The following is a 17,577-nucleotide window of genomic DNA, read 5'->3' on the forward strand; positions in this document are numbered from 1 at the left end:
GGTCCCCTCTTTCCCCGTCACCACCACCACCACCACCACCACCACCACCACCACCACCACCACCAGAGCCTCAGAGCCTCTGTCTTCATCTCTATCTCTGCAGCTGACTATGAACAAACGGTACAATGTCTCCCAACAAGCTCTTGATCTCCAGAATCTCCGCTTTGACCCAGGTATGGCTGACAGCAGCAATTCTAAGGCAAGCGGGGGCAGAGCGGTCTGCCTGAGAGGGAGACTTAGGGATGGCAATTTACGGAGCGGTTGGTGCTGGCTCTGGTCCAGCCAGGGCCCTCCCAGCCTTCTGATTCCCTTCTCCTGGCTTCTTCAAGACTTGATGGGCCGTGACATTGATATAATCCTGAATCGAAGAAACTGCATGGCTGCCACCCTGAAGATCATTGAAAGAAATTTCCCTGAGGTGAAGCCTTAGGCCCAGTGCTGGTATTTAGTTAGAGGGGTGGAATAGGTAAGGTGGAGGGCAGATTTGTCTCCGAGGCCCAAGATAGTAGCCCCCACTCTAACTCTTCTTGACCCAAAGCTATTGTCTTTGAACTTGTGCAACAACAAACTGTACCAGCTGGATGGCCTGTCTGACATTATAGAGAAGGCTCCCAAAGTCAAGACCCTGAACCTCTCCAAAAATAAGGTGAGAAGGGGGAGCCAGATCAACTTTGGATGGAGGGTGGATGGCAGTACACATCAGGATAATGGCAACAGGCAGGCAGAGGTACCTGTGGGTGACTATGAGGGCTGGGGGAATTCGGGACCCACGGTCCCAGGTGTCTCTCTTTCCCTGGCCCTCCTTCTCCAGTTTCCTCCCCATCTTTCTTAGCTGGAGTCGGCATGGGAGTTGGGCAAGGTGAAAGGGCTGAAGCTCGAAGAGCTATGGCTAGAAGGGAACCCCTTGTGCAGCACCTTCTCGGACCAGTCCGCCTATGTAAGGTCAGTGGCAACCCCTATCGCCCTTCCTGGGCACCTTTGCTCCTTGGGTGACTGAGCTGTGTCTGAAAGTGCCCTTCTGCAGGAAGGAGTGGCCTTGGTCCTCTAGGAGGACCACAAACCTCCCCTCCTACACACACACACACACACACATACACACACACACACATACACACACACACACTCCTTTCTCTGTGTCACTCACTCATCTGTGCTTAGAGGTCTCCTTTCCTTCCTCTGACATGCTCCCCTTTTCACCTGCTCTGGGGTGCATTTCCTGCCTGTCTCCACCAAGCCTCCTCCAGCGTGCCCTCCGTGAGTGTGCTCCAGGAAGCAGGACTCCCCCACCTCCCCAAGACCAACAGTGTTCAGATGCTGGTGCCCTGGACTGAGAAGAGTCCTTTAGTCCAGGGCCTCATGTGACACAGGCCTTCCTGCCTCCATGCTGAGATGGGGCTTCCCTCCCCTGTCCTGAGAGGCGTTCTCCTTCTCTTGCTCCAGAAAGGTCCCCCCACCTGTCCTGGGCTGGCATGGGGGCTTCCCTGTTTCATACTGAGGGCCGAGGCCCTGGGTGGCTGCTGTCATGCCATCTCTTCCTCTGGCCCAATGCCAGGAGCTGGGCCCTCCTTGGGGAGAAACCTGGGTTTCCTGAGTCAAGGGACCGGAAGCGAGCCACGTTCCTGAGGCAGGAGTGGAAGGCAGAGGGCCGAGGAGGTTGGGGAGACAGAAGGACAGGCCTCTCAGGGCACTGCCTCTCCTTCCCTCCACACCTCACATTGTCCTGCCTGGGCCCTCAGAGGAGTCCTGGGTAGCCCGAGACGGGTAGCATTCCTCGGTCAAGGCGTCAGCACAGAGGGTCACAGGAGTCAGTGACCATCAGAAGAGAATGCAGTGGTCGGGAGAGGGGGTCCCCAGACTCTGAACCCCATGCTGAGCTGGGGCCTGACCCTTCACTCCTCCTGGGAGAAGGTCTCCTGTCCCCGTGGCTGCTCTGTTTCCCATGCGCAGCTCAGACTGGGCCCACACAGGTGAGAAAGGCTCCAGCTGTATCCAGTGGGCCCCAGCCCAACAGGTGCATGTTTTCCTTTCCTGCCTCCGTCCCCAGGGCCAGCCAGGGGGCAGTGAGAGAAAGGGCTGCATCAGGGGAGCCCTTTTCTCCTCTATTCCTCCCTAAACTCCACCTCCACAGTAGAGCGTCTTTCCTTCCCCTTTGCATTGCATCCTGTTTCTCCCTTGTCTCTCCTCTCCTATGTCTCACCCATCTCTCCCTCCCCTACCTTCGCCCCATTTCTGATGTCGTCCCCTCTGCCTTCCCCTTTCTGCCTCCTGAGCCCGGCCTCACTCACCTCCCTGTCCCAGCATCCTGGGCCATCCCTAAGGGCTGACCTGGTCTTGGCCAGGGCCTGGTCAGGCAAGTTGATGGACGGCCAGTGAGGTAGCAGAGCTCTGGGCTCCCACCCCATTTTCTGCTCCCTGCAGAGCCTTCCACAGTGACTTGGACAAAGGGGAGGGAGGGAGGGAGGGAGGGGAAGAAAGCCCTGGAACCTGGGCTCCCAGTGCTGCTTCGTGTGGCACTGGAGAAAAGGGAGTCAGGACAGTCTAGATGGAAGCTAACCAGGAGGAAGGAGAGGGAGGAGAGTGAGAGGGAGTGGGAGAGAGACTGTGCCACCCTGAACTGTCAGTCACTTCATTCAATTTTTGGTTTTGGACAGTGCCATCCGGGACTGTTTCCCCAAGTTGTTACGCCTGGTAAGTATGTATAATACCGTCATCATTGTCTCCTCTTACTCAAGAACATGACCTCCACACCTGCCCTTAAGTCCTTTGGGTCTTGCCTAGATTACATGCTTGTATCAGATCCTCATCCATTTTACAGGCAAGGATTCCTGAAAAAGACAAGAATATTCTCCCTGAAAATGTGTGTACACACACACACACACACACACACACACACACACACACACACACACGTTTGCATGTAATAGTAGAGATGTCCAGCACCCCATGAGAAAGCTGCCCACTGGAATTTCCAGGCCCATTTCCCACCTGGCCTCTGATGCTTGTCTCCCTGGGCATGTTCATCTTATCGGTCATCGAGCTCCACCTCCTTGGTCTCCACTGCTGACTTCCTCTTTCCTTCTCCAGGACGGCCGAGAGTTATCTGCACCAATGATTGTTGACATTGACAGCTCTGAGATAATGAAACCCTGCAAGGTGAGGAAGAAGGACCAAGCAAGATTTGGGGTGTTGTAAGGGAGGCTTTGTCCACCGCATAGATCCAAATTGTCTTTTGATTTCAGGAAAACTTTACTGGATCTGAGACCTTAAAGCATTTAGTCCTGCAATTCCTGCAGCAGTGAGTATCCCTGGAACGCTGGGACCATGAGGAAGGGGAGGGCTGAGACAGGCTGGGCTACCCATGCACAGGTCAGCTCATGGGAGTTTTCAAGTCTCATCTGGGGCCCAGGCCACAGAGGTAGCCTGTCCTCACTGCTTCCCCACAGGTATTACTCGATCTATGACTCTGGAGATCGACAGGGTCTCCTCGGTGCTTACCACGATGAGGCCTGCTTCTCCTTGGCTATTCCCTTCGACGCCGAGGACTCAGCCCCGTGAGTATCACGACTCAGACCCTGCTCTGGGGCTGTGTGTCTCCCCAGCAGACACAGGCCAACTCCTGGAAATGCCTGCACTGGCCGGGCCACCCACTCCTGCTCCTTTTTTTCTCCTAGGAACAGCTTGCGCAAGTACTTTGAGGATAGCAGGAATATGAAAACACTCAAGGACCCCCGTAAGTGTGTGATGGGGAAGAGTGGGCAAGGTAAGGGGGTGTGATGGGAACAATCACAGGGGCCAAGGACCAGGGTGTGGCAGCCCCCTGCCCCGCCCCACCCTGCCGTTCCTTGCTTCTCTTCTCTACAGACCTGAAGGGGGAACTGCTGAGGCACACAAAACGTGACATTGTGGACTCCCTCAGTGCGTTGCCCAAAACTCAGCATGACCTCAGCTCCATCCTGGTGGACATGTGGTGCCAGACGGTGAGCACCTGCTTCCTCCCTTGGGCAGGCCCAGAGAGCCAGAGGTGGGTAGGAGGTTAAGGAGGATCCTGAGCACCTGAGCTCTTCCCTTTCAGGAATGGATGCTCTGCTTTTCTGTCAATGGGGTTTTCAAGGAAGGTGAGTGTCTGTAGAGTCCCCTCCCCAGATCCGCCACTGCTCCCTCCCCCTGGCTGGGCTCCCTCTCAGAACTCCCCCAGCTTCCCTGATTTCATTCCTTTCCTTTCCTTCCTCTTCTTCCCTCCGTGTTTTCCCACCCCCACTCTGCCCTCAAACCACCCTGCTCTGACCTAGGTCCATGCCTGTCTGCCCTGCACAGCTCAGGCGTGTGTTAAGGACATAGACTGTGGAGTTTGGCAGCTCTCATCCCAGGTCCTTACTCTGTGAACTTGTGGTTGGTTACTTAACCCTTCAGTTTCCTCATTTGCAAAATGGGGCTAATAACCTATCTCTTGGGCTACTGTGAAATAGGAATTAAGTGAACTTGTGGTTTTCACAGGGCCCCACATATGATAGGGGCCCTGTCACTGGGAGCGGATTCTTCCTGTTGCTGCCCTCCCCATTCCTGCCACATCCGCCTGACTCCAAGTGAACAATTGTCCTGGTCTGCCCCACCTTCTGTGTGAGTGTCAAGCAAGACTCTGACGGGGGATCACCGTGTGAGCATGTTAAAGCCTGTGCAACTCTAAGGTGGTGGTGTTTGTTGTCTTTGAAGTGGAAGGACAGTCTCAGGGTTCTGTTCTCGCCTTCACTCGGACCTTCATCGCTACCCCTGGCGGCAGTTCCAGGTTAGTGCTGTGTTGTGGGTGGGAGCACCCATCCAAGCTTGGGGCCCGTGTCGTGGAAATGTGGTGGGTGCAGTCCTCGGGGTGTTCTCAATGTTGTGGAAGGCCAACAGGAAGATCCAAGGAACAGTCTAGCCTAGTGTTTAAGAGTGTGGACCCTGGAGTCAGAATACAGATTCTGTTCCTCACCCCGACATTCACAAAGTGTGTGACCTTGATCAACTTATTCGACCTCTCTGTGATTCAGTGCCTTTTTCTGAAAATTGGAATAAGACTATCCACTTCGTTGGACTGTTGTACAGGGTAAATGCGTTGGGGTTAGAGCTAAAGGTCTAGTGAAGCTGGTAGACAACCTCTCCAAAGGTGGACTCTGTGGGAGGGTTAGAGGGCACCAGCCAAAAAATCTGGGAGGCAGGCACAGTTAGGGATATGGAAGGAGTTTGGTTGTTGAGTGGCAGTGGTTAAGAAGGATCCTGTTGTTGGGGGTGTGGAGTTATCTACCTGTCCAGTTTGAGGGTGCATTTTTCTTTCCTCCAGTCTGTGCATCGTGAATGATGAGCTGTTTGTGAGGGACGCCAGCCCCCAAGAGACTCAGAGTGCCTTCTCCATCCCAGTGTCCACACTCTCCTCCAGCTCTGAGCCCTCCCTCTCCCAGGAGCAGCAGGAAATGGTGCAGGCTTTCTCTGCCCAGTCTGGGATGAAACTGGAGTGGTCTCAGAAGTGAGTGCTGGGAGTACATGGGGATGGGGGGAGTTGGGACATCAGAGGAATGAGTAATGGAAACTCACATGCAATTTGGAAGAATAACTATCTGGATATTTTGCTTCCAAAAAAAAGTGGGCCCATGAAAAAGGTATTATACTTTTATACTGATATATGTAAATACTTTTTAAAATGGCATAATGCCCAGATGACATTACCTTCCATTTGTAAAATCTGAAAGAATCAACCACAACAAACTACTGATAAACCAGTTCAGCAAGGTTGAAAGATACAGCATAGAAAAATCATTTGTACTTCTATGTAGTTGCAATGGACAATCCAAAAAATGAAATTAAGAAAATAAGTCCATGTACAGTAGCATCAAAAATTATTAATAAAGTGTGTAGGAACAAATTTAAGAGAAGAAGCGCAGATCTTATGCTCTGAAATCTGCAAAACATTGCTGAAAAAAATTAAAGAAGACCTAAGTACATGGAAAGACATCCCACGTTCATAGATTGGAAGACTTAATATCATTAAGATGGCAGTACCACCCAGAACAATCTACAGATTCATTGCAGTCCCTGACAGAATCCCAACTGACTTCTTTGCAGAAATTGACAAGGTAATCCCAAAATTCATGTGGAAATGCAGTGGACCCCAAACAGCCAAAACCATCTTGAAAGAGAACAACGACGTTAGAAGACTCACACTTCCAGATTTCAGAACTTGCTACAAAACTACATTAATCAAGATTGTATGGTACCGACATAGGAACAGACGTGGGAATCGATGGAATATAATTGAGAGTCCACAGATAATCTCACATATTTGTGTCTAGTTGATTATCATTCAGGGTGCTGAAAAAATCCAATGGAGAAAAAAAAATAGTCTTTTTTAGCAAGTGGTGCTGGGAGACGTGGCTATCCACTCGCAAAAACAATTAATTTTGACCCCTAACTCACATCATGTGCAAACACTGGCAGAAAATGGATCAATGACCTAAAATAAGAGCTAGAACTGTAAAACACTGTGAGTGTACATCTTCATTACCTTGAATTAGGCAACCGTTTCTTACATATGAAACCAAAAGCACAAGCAACCAAAGAAAAAAATAGGTAAATTGGACTTCATCTAAATTAAAAGCTTTTGTGCATCAGCAGACACTATCAAGAAAGCAGAAAACCGACTGATGGGAACAAGGGAAAATATTTGCAAATCACATCGCTGACAAGAAGAACCCTTACAACTCAACAACAAAGAGACAAGCCACCCAATTAAAAAATGGGGAAATGATTTGAATAGACGTTTCTCCAAAGAAGATGTACAAATGACCAAGAAGCGCGTGAAAATCTTCTCAACATCATTAGTCATTAGGGAAACGCATGTCGAAACCACAGTGAGTTACCACTTCATAGCCACTACGATAGCTTTAGTCAGTAAAAGGAAACATTACAAATGTCGGTGAGAATGCAGAGAAATTGGAAATCTCATGTATTACTACTGGGACCATAAAACGGAGCAGTTGCTGGGCAAAAGATTTTGGTAATTCCTCAAAATCTTAAACATGGAGTTACCACATGATCCGGTAATCCCTCTCCTAAGTGTATACCAAAAGAAATGAAAATATATGCCCGTTCAACAACTTGCACATGAATTTCCATAGTGGCGTTATTCCAAATAGCCAAAAAGTGGAAACACATCGATTGACCTTTAGCTGAATGGATAATGTGGTACATCCATATGGTGGAATATTATTGGAATATTATTCATTCATGAAAAAGGATGTAGTTGTGATATACGCTATGACGTGGATGAACCCTGAAAACATTATGTGCTAAGTGAGAGCAGCCAGTCACAAAAAGCCACATAATTATATGATTCCATTCATATGAAGTGTTCAGAATAGCCAGATCCGTAGAGACTGAAAGCAGAGTAGTGGTTGCCAAGATCTGGGGAAGAGGGAGAACAGGGAGTGATCTCTAACAGTTAAGGAGTTTCTTTTTGAGGTGATAAAAATAGTTTGGAATTAGATAGTTGTGATGGTCGCACAATCTTGTGAATAGACTTAAAAGCACTGAATTGTACACCTTAAAATGGTGACTGCTACGGTATGTGCATTATATCTCAATTAAAAAGAAACGTATTATTGAATTTCCACTTGTTATTTCTTGAACATCTTTCTTTATCAATATGTATTAAGCTCTCTTGTTCATTTGAATACCCCTGTGTTTCTGATTTGAATTCCAGTGGGTATTAATGTCAGGGATAGGCGTTTTGGTTTTCCCTAGGCCTTTTTTCATTGTTACAATAGTGCTCATATTGGTACATGTGACCCACCAAAAAGGTAGCATAGATTAAGGGTGGCGTTGCATAGTCAGCGTGTCTGTCCTGGGGTAGTAATGGAGAGCACCTGTTCTTCTCCCACCCCAGGTGCCTTCAGGACAATGAGTGGAACTACACTAGAGCTGGTCAGGTCTTCACTATGCTCCAGGTGAGGTCTGGGAATCAAGTGGGTAAAAGACAGCTGTCTCTGGGTCGTCAGGAGGGCCAAGAAGATGGAGGCCGGGTAGTGTGGGGATGGAACCCAGGGCACCTGGCTTTATTAACATCCCAACTCCTGTTCTTTACTTTCTGTAGACCGAGGGCAAGATCCCAGCGGAGGCCTTCAAGCAAATCTCCTAAAAGGAGCCCTTCGATGTCTTCTTTGTCTTCGTTCACATCCTCTTTGTTTCCTTTTTTCACCAGCGTAAGGCCTGGCTGACCAGGAAGCCAGAGTTAACTTGCAGGCCGCATGACATAACCACCCAGAGAGCCAGTTGCTCTGTGTATTCGCCCCACTCATGATCACCGTTTTATTTTCATAATAAAGAGTGACGTTACATGTTGTATGTTGTGTGCCCTGGATTGCTCTTCCCCTGCCCCAACCGTGAGCCAGCGGGGCCAGGACTGAAAGCACTGCATCCCTGTTCATCCCTGGCTGGCCTTAGCAGATACATCAATCTGGCTTGCCTTCATAGGTAATTTTGTCAATAAATCCTGATGAGAAAGGACACACGCTCCTTCCAGAGATTGGCCTTGAGAGACAGTGGGACTCTGTCAGATGCTCGACCTGGAGGCCCACAGAAGCAGGCATGTTACCTTGGCACACCAGGGGCTTCCATCCACCGTCCCAACCCCTCCCTTTCCCGAAGGTGCACTTTTCAAGGAGGAGTCTCAGGGTAGCACCTGCGGTGGGGGTGATGAGGGGAGACTCAGCCCATCTGCCCAGCACGCTCCTCAGAGAGCTGACACCGGGCACTCCATGTCCATGTTCTTGAAGGGGTTCAGCCATTTATTTTCACTTCTAAACAAACAGTGGTAGCACACAATCTCACCCTATGGTCAGTTCTCAACAACTGGCATTTATAGCAGTTCCGAATTGCAGGCAAGAGTTGAACGGAACATTTGCGCAATTTATTGTCCACACTTCTGTGATGCTTGCATGTTAGGCAATCAGCAGGCATACTTTTTGAAATTAAAATAATAGCAGTGTGACGTTTTCAAGTCACAGTCCTATAAATGGGACATAGGAGAGGTACCACCAGTTGACAAATTATGCCTCCACTTTCGTGTTTGGCATACGTTATTTCCTGCCACTTGCCGCCTTCCTACCACTTGCCACTTTTCAGTTCTTTATGTACATGTACATTAGGGAGCCATATGTTGGAGTGTGAATTTCATAAAACTCGGAACTAAGGGGATAGTTGCCGTTACAAAAAGAATAATGCCAACCTTGTTCTTCCCTGTAGTGCCTCAATAGCCAAAGACAAGCTCCTGTACCTCTCTAAGCCTTGGTCCTCTCACCCAGGGAACAGAGACCACACTGTGTGCTTCTCAGACTCATCGTGGGGACTAGAGATCATCTCCCATGTTACCCATCAACCACAGTGTCTGTTCAGCTCAGGCTCTCAGAGCTGCCAGGGGTCCTTTGTAGATAGGACCCATGGAACCCATCACATGGCCCCTCTACTTCCTCTCTGTACGTGAGGCTTCCACAGCCTTGACCTCCTTCCCTAGCCAGCTCAGACGCCTTCGTCTTCCAGTCACTTATCCTCCTGCCAATTCCCACGATTTCCTGTGGTCCTGTGCTCCCAGCACATGCTAACTCTGACACCTGAACTCACTCATGTCTCATGCGCTCTACCTCTATACACACACACACACACACACACACACACACACACACACACACGTCTCTCTGCAAATGGTCCATTAGGACACAATCTTGGGAGTTTAAATGGTGAGGCAAAGTGTATGCTTCCCAAGATGATTTGTGAAGTTGGAGGGAGGAGATATGAGTACTCACATATATTGTTTCCGAGCATTTAAATTGACATAGCCATTTTTCAGAATCATTGAGAACAATTCAGTCATAAATACTTGAATACATATATATGTGCACATAAATACATATATGCACACACTTTTATGTAAAAGTAATCATAATGCAGATACAGTTTTATATCCTTTACATTTTAGTTAACAAAGTCATTAACATAAAGCTATTCATGTCATCATGCTATAATTTTATGTAGATCTGCAGTGATGACTTTCTTTTGTGCTTGACATTTTTCATTTATGTGCTAATTGTGTGGAGTGTGGAGGGGAAACTTTGATTAGGACAGAAAGCAGCATATGGCAGCCACAGCCAGGAGAGTCCATCCACAGCTGCTCTGTTCTTTTCCTTGGGCCTTGGCACACTCTCCTTAGGGACAGGGTGGCAGGGTGGCTGGGGCTGTGGAATTCATAAGGACTCATCCCTGAGAAGAGACATTATTTCCCATATGTCACTTGTTTTCCTGACCATTGCATATGATGGCATCAAGTTTATAGACACCTCCAACAGGGTGTACTTTTTTTTTTTTAAGAGTTGGGGTCTCATTATGTTGCCCAGGCTGGACTCTAACTCCTGGGTGCAAACTCCTGGGCTCAAGCAGTCCTTCAGCCTCAGCCTCAAGAGTAGCTGGGATTACAGTCACCCAGCAAAGTCGCACTTCTTACAAGGGTTGCTGGTGTGGGTGGGTGGTGGACCCCTCCCTGTCCTCATCAGAGCACAGGAACCTCCATGTGGAAGGAGTCCAGAAGCAACTGCAGGAACTCCAGGGTGAGTGGCCTCGATGATACCCTTTTCTATCCCTCATCTCCAAGTAACTTTTGTGCCTTGCCTCAGAATACCACTGGCTCCTGTGTATTCATCTGCACTCCTAATAGTTTGTCCCAGAACTTGCCTCCAACTGATTCCCTTGCCCCTGGGGTTCCTGCCTATAGCTCCTGCCCTCAACCCTAGTGCATAACTGCTGCTGATCTTTGCAAATATGGATTCCATTCATCCTAGTTGTCTGCTCATGAGGCCTTAATGGCGTTACTCCCTTAATGCTCTCAGAGTTCCCCTCCATGCAGCACTCCTTATGATCCCACCCTCCTGTTACCCCTGTGCTGGAGAAAGCCAGTGGTTGGATATGAACTCTTCTCCCCTTCAATGACCATATCCAAGAGCAGAAACCTCAAACCTAGGTCATGCAAGGTTAGGCACTGTTCCTCACTCCCACCAAAATAAAATAAAGTGGGGAGAAGTGGCGTCTGGGTGTTCTTAGCACTCTAACCTGCATCAAAGAAAGGTGGTGATGTAATGACAGGAAGACACAGTTTGTGGGGGCTTGGGGATGTGATTGTCTGTGGCACGGCCTCAAAATCTGCATTTGTAACAGGATCCCAGGTATGATGGTTAATTTTATGTGTCAATTTAGGCCTACTTAGGTAGGCCACATACCTATCCACCTGCCCAGATATTTGGTCCAACATTATTCCAACTGTTTCTGTGAAGGTATTTTTAGATGAGATCGCCATTTAGATGTGTAGACTTTGAGTAAAGCAGATTACCCTCCACAATGTGGGTTGGCCTTATCCAGTCAGTTGAAGGCCTTCAGGAATAAAAAGATTTACCTCCCTTGAGGGAAGAGGGAATTCTGCCAGCAAACTGCCTTCAACTTGAACTGCAGCTCTTCACTGGGTCTCCAGCCTGCCAGCCTTCCCTGCAGGCTTTCCAGGCTCCACATTCATGGGAGCCAATTTCTAAAAAAGTACACACACACACACACACACACACACACACACACACACAAAAAAAAAAAAACACACCCACCCACCCCTTGTTGGATCTGTTTCTTGGTAGATCCCTAATATACCAGGTAATACTGAAGCTACTATTTCATGGATCACACTTTGAGCAGCAAGGAACTAGGGAATGTCTGGCATGTCCGTACATGGCCTCATCTGTAATCATGGTAACTTCAGCATTGTCTGTGAGAGCAAAGCTGTAGGAAAAACAAAAATGTTCGTCACCATTAGTTCAAAAAAAAATACATATGGCTCATTCTTACATTGGAATATTCTACAACCATGACTCCCCCTTTGGATGGTTGGGAGTCATAACAATAAACACAATGAATGATGCAAACGTGTATTCATCACTAGAAGATGCTGGGCATTTGATATGGTTTGTCTCTGTGTCCCCACACAAATCTCATGTTAAATTATAATCCCCAAGTTTCAGGAGAGGGGCCTGGTGGGAGGTGATTGAATCAAGGTGGCAGCTTTCCCCCTTTCTGTTCTCATGATTGATAGTGAGTTCTCAAAAGATCTGATGGTTTAAAAGTGTGACACTTTCTTCTCTCTCTCTCTGTCTCTCTCTCTCTGTCTGTCTCTCCTGCCACTATGTAAGATGTGCCTTACTTCCCCTTTGCCTTCTGCTATAATTGCAAGTTTTCTGAGGCCTCCCCAGCCATGCATCCCGTACAGCCTACAGAACTGTGAGTCGATTAAATCTCTTTTCTTTATAAATTGCCCAGTCTCGTGTAGTTCTCTATAGTAGTGTGAAAATGGACTAATATATCATTGCTCTGCTTGCTTTCAATGCAATGATCCATTTAATCCTCATGTCAACATTAAGGGGCAAGTATCATCCCAATTCCCATATAGCCCACGAAGAAAGGTGAAATCCAGAGAAAGAAATTGCTTACTCAAGATTAAGTGTCTCTCAACTAAAGGACAAATCCACATGTATCTCACTCTACAAACCCCACACCCACAACCACTGTTTCTGTATTGCATCTTCTTCTCTGTTAGAGCTGAGGCCAGCACAGGAGGAGGGACTCACCCAAGTTCCTCTGGTTCACCATGGGGGCCAATATTGCTTTATTCTCATTTATGCTCTTTTTTAGAGACTTGGTGGGAAATGCTTCTCTGGTATCAAACTAGAAAGGAAATAAGAAGATTGGAAATCACCTGAAATAAAAGCAAATTATTTTCTTCTCCTTAAAATTCCTTGCTTTTCCCAAGACACAGAAATGACACCAAAAACTCATACATTAGGTAAATATCTGTATATTTCTCTTTTCTGGCTATATTTCCAGGTGTTCTCTAAGATAGATATGCTCTATAGTTTTTTAAAGACATCTCTCTTATGGGAGGAAGTGAAATGGGCAGTACTAATGATTTTCCAAATCTTACAATGTGCCAGGCATTTCTATAGGATTTCTCCTTTTTTCTCCACCAGAGCTTTCTGAGGAAGGTAACCTTATTCCCATTTTACAGATGATCGAGGATAGACCCACAGAACACTATGCTTTTTCAGGGTCACACATCAAGTCATGAGCAGGAATGGGCTTCTCTCTCTTTCCTTCCTCACAATATGCCCATTATCCTCCCTTTTAGATGATGGGCTTCCAAAGCCTAAGGAGTGATTGTTTTAAGCTGTCCTAGAATCGTGTCCACCTGGGTACTCCCTCAACATGACATTCAGTATAGGAATAAAAACCTTGTGCCAGTAAACCTGGGTGTAGGAGCCACATGGTTGAGCTGGTCCCTGAGGTGTTAAGCAAGGCTTACGTGAAAACAGAGTTGTTGCTCTCTCTGGAAGGTGGCCTGCAAAAGATTATTGATGTTTGCACAAGGATTTTAATCAACAGGTAATTTATCTAATTTAATTCTTACAGCTATTCAAGTTACTGTTCATTGTTGATATTATTCAGATCAGGGTACAGGGGTTATGGGAAGTTAAGTAACTTTCCCTAGAGAAATAAACTTGTAAATTAATGTCCAGGAACTCAAAGCCTATAATTACGCAGAGTACCATTGTTTTTCCGCTCCATTATCTGGGAAGAAAATCAATGAACCTAAATGTGCTGTTTAGGATTTCTCGTTAACAATGAGCATTACTGCTTCTCTCTCTCTCTCTCTCTCTCTCTCTCTCTCTCTCTCTCTCTCTCTCTCTCTCTGTCTCTCTCTCTGTCTCTCTCCCCCCCCCCACCCTTTCTCTCTCTCTCCACACAGTGTTTCAGTTAACGATGGACCACATATATGACAGTAGTTCTATCAGATTATAATGGAGCTGTTCTATACAGGTGACTATTTTGTATCTTTTATACCATATTTTTATTGAACCTCTTCTATGTTTATATACACAAACACTTAGCATTGTGTTACCATTGCTTAAAGTATTCAGTACAGTAACATGCTGTACAGGGTTGTAGCCTAGGAGGAATAGGCTATAGCATATAGCCTAGGTGTGTAGTAGGCTATGCCATCTAGTTTTGTGCAAGTACACTCTATGATGTTCATGCTGTTACGGGATCTTTGGGGTGTCACTTTTCTGGCTGGAAACCTCTGTGGCCGGTGGCACCTTTGCTTGAATTTTTCTTGGGCCCACTGGACTCATTCCACCCACACGACCTGGCAGGCTGCACTCAGCCCATGCTACCGGCCTGGATCACACGCCTGCCACGGGAGACTGCACAGAGCAGCGAGGGGTGTGTGAGCAAGTGTGTTGTCCAACCACTGCACAGTCAGAAACGCCGGCTGCTGCAGCGGGTGGGGAGCTCCAGGTGCCAGCATGGGTCAGCTCTCCACTAGGCTGCAACTTGACCAGCTGCACCACGGCTTCCGCAGTTGGCACCAGGGAACGCTGTGGTGCCTGGAAGCTTGGAGACGCCAGGAACTGCAGTGCCTTAAAGACAGAGTCACAGCCCTGGCTCAGTGAACTCCTCAGTCTGGGCTCCCCAAACGGCCGCAGCTCTTCTTTCCTTCTCTTCGCCTGCAACATGGTGAGTAAGGGGCATGTCTCAGCCCTGTTTGTGTTACAGATCCTTTGGGTCCTGAGTTCTTATCCTGTGCCCAGGAAGAATAATGTATGCAGACAAGTGGAGGGTGGTCAAGATGAAGAGGAGCGTTATTAAGCAATAGAACAGCTCAGAGGATACCTGAAGGGAGCAGCTCCTTTCTGCACCCAGGGTGTCTCAATGACTGTTCAGCTGCTAGCATAGAGGGTAGCTTCTCTCTGTTAGGCAAGTCAACCTGACAAGTGTTCAGCTATCAGCAGAGAGGGTAGCTCCTCTCTGCAGCTGGTCATCCCATCATCTGCACAGCTCTCAGCAGAGAGGAGGCCCTAGAGAGTGGGTGGCTCCTCTCTGCAGGCAGGTCATCCCGTCATCTCCCCATTGTCTCTTCACCGTCTCTGCAGCTCTCAGCAGAGAGGAGACCCTAGGATGGGTTGCTCCTCTCTGCAGCTGGTCGTCCCAACGTCTGCTCAGCTCTGGCGTATCCCAGGGCTTTTATGGGCCTCAGAGGGGAGGAAGTGCATGCCAATTGGTCCATGGGTGGCCATGGGGGGGCCCAGAAAGGGCACCACAAGTTCCAACTCCAGTCCGAAGGACTGGCAGCCCGATCCCAGCCCAAGTCTGGGCTGCCAGTCCCCAGAAAGAGCACCACAAGTTCCTGCTCTGGTCCATGGGACTGGCAGCCCAGACTTTGGGCACTGACGAGCATAGGAGGGAAGCCAAGGGGTGGCTGAGGGCAGCTCAGTGCTGGCCTGCAGGGTGTCCCTTGGCACCTACAGCCTGGGCAACATGAACGGCAGCAGGAGGCAGACACGTTCCCGGGCAGAAAGGGGTGGGTCCCCGGTGAGGGACTACAGATTTATCTGAGTTTTAGCCACTCCACATGTAACAAGGCAAAAAGCCGTAAAAGCAGGCACCCAGAAACAGTTCCTCTTCCAAATGTCAACTTCTCTCCAATCTCTGCTTGCTTTCAATCTTTCTCAAGTGCTTTAAAATAATGAACAATAAATGTTAATTATTCTGTGACACAGTTACAGAAAATAAGCATCACTAAATCTTAGCATGAAGCAACAAGAATGCACAAATGTCATTATTAAGGTATGAAAATGTATACATCATACAATGCTCTAAGCAAACCATGATATAGAAGTATGTACTATGATAATCTCATAAATATTCCAAGGAGACAAGTAGGTATTAATGGGAAATTTTAAAAAAAGCTTTATTGACACATAATGATTATACACATTTATGGGGTACATGTGATGTTTTGGTGCATACATGTAATGTATAATGATCTAGTTAGGGTATTTAAAATATCCATTGCCTAGAACATTTATAATTTCTTTGTGTTGGGAGTATTTCAAATCTTCTAGCTATTTTGAAATATACAATAAATTGTTAACTATAGTAAGCCTACTGTGCTATCAAAACAGTATGGAGGTTTCTCAAACAACAAAACATAGAACTACCATATGATCCAGTAATCACACTACTGGGCATTTATCCAAAAGAAAGGAAATTGGTATATCAAAGGGATACCTGTGCCCCTATGTTTATTGCAGCACTATTCACAATAGCCAAGATAGGGAATCAACTTAAGTGGCCATCAATTGATGAATGGATAAACAAAATGTGGCATATATGCACAATGGGATACCATTGGTTAACGGGTACAAACATACAGTTAGATATAAGGAGTAAGTTCTAGTGTCCTCAAGTGCTTTTAGATAGTTATTTGTTTCCCACACTTTATAATTGCTAACTATGGGAGGTTTGGTTCAATGTGACTTACTTTGCCATTACTGGAAGTAAAACATGCACTCTGCCTTTAATTATGAAAAGAATGATCCGTTGACTTTCTTGCCCGAAGAGTTTGAATGCAATTTAATCGTGAAAGTGAGGGCTGTCTACCTCAGTCGAAATGGAGAATGCAAATAGGGATGAATTATTTAGTTACCATAGGCAAAAAAGGTTTCATATGTAGATCTATATATTTAGAAAAGTGAAACATTAACTTAAATAAATCATGTTCTTACCAGAATGCCTTAATTCAAAATATGTGAGCTCTTATAACAAACTATTGGAATTGACTTTCCTCCATAGCATACAGTGTCTTAAACCATAGCATGTTCCCTTCAGCTACACTCTCAGCTGAAATAACTTTGCATGTGTGTGTATACACACATACATATGTGTGAGGTATGGACATATAATAAATATATAGAGATATATTTTCAAAGGAAAATGTAATCTTGTCATAACATCTCTTTACAACATGCCTTTTTCATGTAACAGCATATTTTCCAAGTAATATAACACATTTCTAACATGTTATTTTTTTGGTTTGCTTCACAAACAGGCTTATCCTGTGTTTTCAAAAATATTATTTTACTTCACCTGATTATAAAATTAATGTAAAATTTCTGCCAAAAACAAGTAACTGTTTTGTATTTTCCTTTTCCTGTATCTATGTTATGGTGTTAATTCAGTTACATAAATTATAAATCAGCATATACATTTTGTGTGTATGTGTATATATATGTGTGTGTGTGTATACACATATATGGGTGTGTATATATATAGAGAGAGACAACGAAAGAAAATATTTCTAACTTTTAGCTTTGTTTATCAGTAGGGGTCATCAACCCTAAAAAAACAGCTAATGTCCTTTCTGTCACTATGGCTATGCTTATTCTGGACATGTCATACAAATGGAATCATACAGTATATGACCTTTTGCATCTGACTTATTTTAGTTAGCATAATGTTTTTAAGGTATGTGCCAGTACATCACAGAAGTGTGGACAATAAATTGCGCAAATGTTCCGTTCAACTCTTGCCTGCAATTCGGAACTGCTATAAATGCCAGTTGTTGAGAACTGACCATAGGGTGAGATTGTGTGCTACCACTGTTTGTTTAGAAGTGAAAATAAATGG

General features: G+C 46.4%; 1 protein-coding gene across 3 annotated transcripts in view; it reads left to right on the forward strand.

Annotated features, from left to right (window-relative positions):
- LOC102133037 (nuclear RNA export factor 2) overlaps positions 1 to 8,373 on the forward strand; it is a 62,702-nt gene extending 54,329 nt beyond the window's left edge. For 2 of the 3 annotated variants that reach the window (XM_065537940.1, XM_005594166.4), the window contains 15 exons: positions 104 to 173; positions 330 to 418; positions 578 to 646; positions 833 to 942; positions 2,652 to 2,688; positions 3,085 to 3,153; positions 3,240 to 3,295; positions 3,444 to 3,551; positions 3,672 to 3,730; positions 3,862 to 3,977; positions 4,073 to 4,115; positions 4,711 to 4,783; positions 5,318 to 5,500; positions 7,916 to 7,976; positions 8,123 to 8,373. In XM_065537940.1, coding sequence (XP_065394012.1) covers positions 104 to 173; positions 330 to 418; positions 578 to 646; positions 833 to 942; positions 2,652 to 2,688; positions 3,085 to 3,153; positions 3,240 to 3,295; positions 3,444 to 3,551; positions 3,672 to 3,730; positions 3,862 to 3,977; positions 4,073 to 4,115; positions 4,711 to 4,783; positions 5,318 to 5,500; positions 7,916 to 7,976; positions 8,123 to 8,167 — 1,188 coding nt within the window. In that variant the 3' untranslated portion in view covers positions 8,168 to 8,373. Of the gene's footprint in view, positions 1 to 103; positions 174 to 329; positions 419 to 538; positions 647 to 832; positions 943 to 2,651; positions 2,689 to 3,084; positions 3,154 to 3,239; positions 3,296 to 3,443; positions 3,552 to 3,671; positions 3,731 to 3,861; positions 3,978 to 4,072; positions 4,116 to 4,710; positions 4,784 to 5,317; positions 5,501 to 7,915; positions 7,977 to 8,122 lie in introns of all 3 variants that reach the window. The other variant, XM_074030172.1, reaches the window with a different exon arrangement.
- The last annotated feature ends 9,204 nt before the right edge of the window (positions 8,374 to 17,577 follow it).

This window comes from Macaca fascicularis, chromosome X (genome assembly GCF_037993035.2).
Source record: "Macaca fascicularis isolate 582-1 chromosome X, T2T-MFA8v1.1".
NCBI lineage: Eukaryota > Metazoa > Chordata > Mammalia > Primates > Cercopithecidae > Macaca > Macaca fascicularis.